This window comes from Colobus angolensis, unplaced genomic scaffold, assembly GCF_000951035.1.
Source record: "Colobus angolensis palliatus isolate OR3802 unplaced genomic scaffold, Cang.pa_1.0 Scaffold329, whole genome shotgun sequence".
Classification (NCBI taxonomy): domain Eukaryota; kingdom Metazoa; phylum Chordata; class Mammalia; order Primates; family Cercopithecidae; genus Colobus; species Colobus angolensis.
Window position 1 is genome coordinate 390,828 of NW_012116588.1, and position 716 is coordinate 391,543.

Sequence of the window (716 nt, forward strand, 5' to 3'; positions counted from 1 at the left end):
AAAAAACCTTCAAAGATTACAGGCATGCTATTTTCATTAGCAGATGCAGTTTGTTCCCTTTAAACCATTTTACCAAAACTAACAGAAAAACACATTATACTCATTGGAATTTTTCTTTTCCTCTTGGTAGCAGTACTCTTAAAAGCAGTAAAATAACCAAGCTGAACAAAAGATAGAGCAGAAGCCAGGGTCGTTTAAAGACTGGTTTTTAAAAATTATTATTATTTGCTTCTTAAATAATTGGCAACGATCTCAAAATTCAGAAAATAAGACTCTATCCAGAGTCTTTTGCACTGGATTGATATTTATAGTATAAAATTTACTATAATTGCCTAAGGAAATTAATTTGTTCACTTAATTGTTAATCTTAATTTGTTCTTGATTTGTTAAAAAATAGGTAGCATCAAGATAAATCTTGTCTGGTTCTATTGAGCTTTATTGTGTGTTTCAGGTCTGGCTACCTGCAGTAAAGGCTAAAGGCTTGGAGATTTCAGGAACATTTACTCACCGCCAAGGGCACATCTATATGGAAATGAACTTCACCAATAAAGCTCTGCAGCATATGACAGATTTTGCAATCCAGTTTAACAAGAATAGGTAAGAAATCTGAGTCACTAGCTTGACGTTGAGACAACAGTTTGTCTTAGAACCAACAAGAGAACTTTCCATTTAGCACTGGTTAAAAACTCACATATTGGTCCGGGTGCAGTGGCTCA

The 716-nt window shown here is 34.1% G+C and overlaps 1 protein-coding gene across 7 annotated transcripts in view; it reads left to right on the top strand.

The window, feature by feature from the left end:
• Positions 1-716, top strand: part of AP2B1 (adaptor-related protein complex 2, beta 1 subunit) — a 154,092-nt gene that overhangs the window by 95,341 nt on the left and 58,035 nt on the right. For all 7 annotated transcript variants that reach the window (XM_011951853.1, XM_011951847.1, XM_011951851.1 and 4 more), the window contains one exon: positions 452-597. In XM_011951853.1, the coding sequence (XP_011807243.1) occupies positions 452-597 (146 nt within the window). The remainder of the gene's footprint in view (positions 1-451; positions 598-716) is intronic.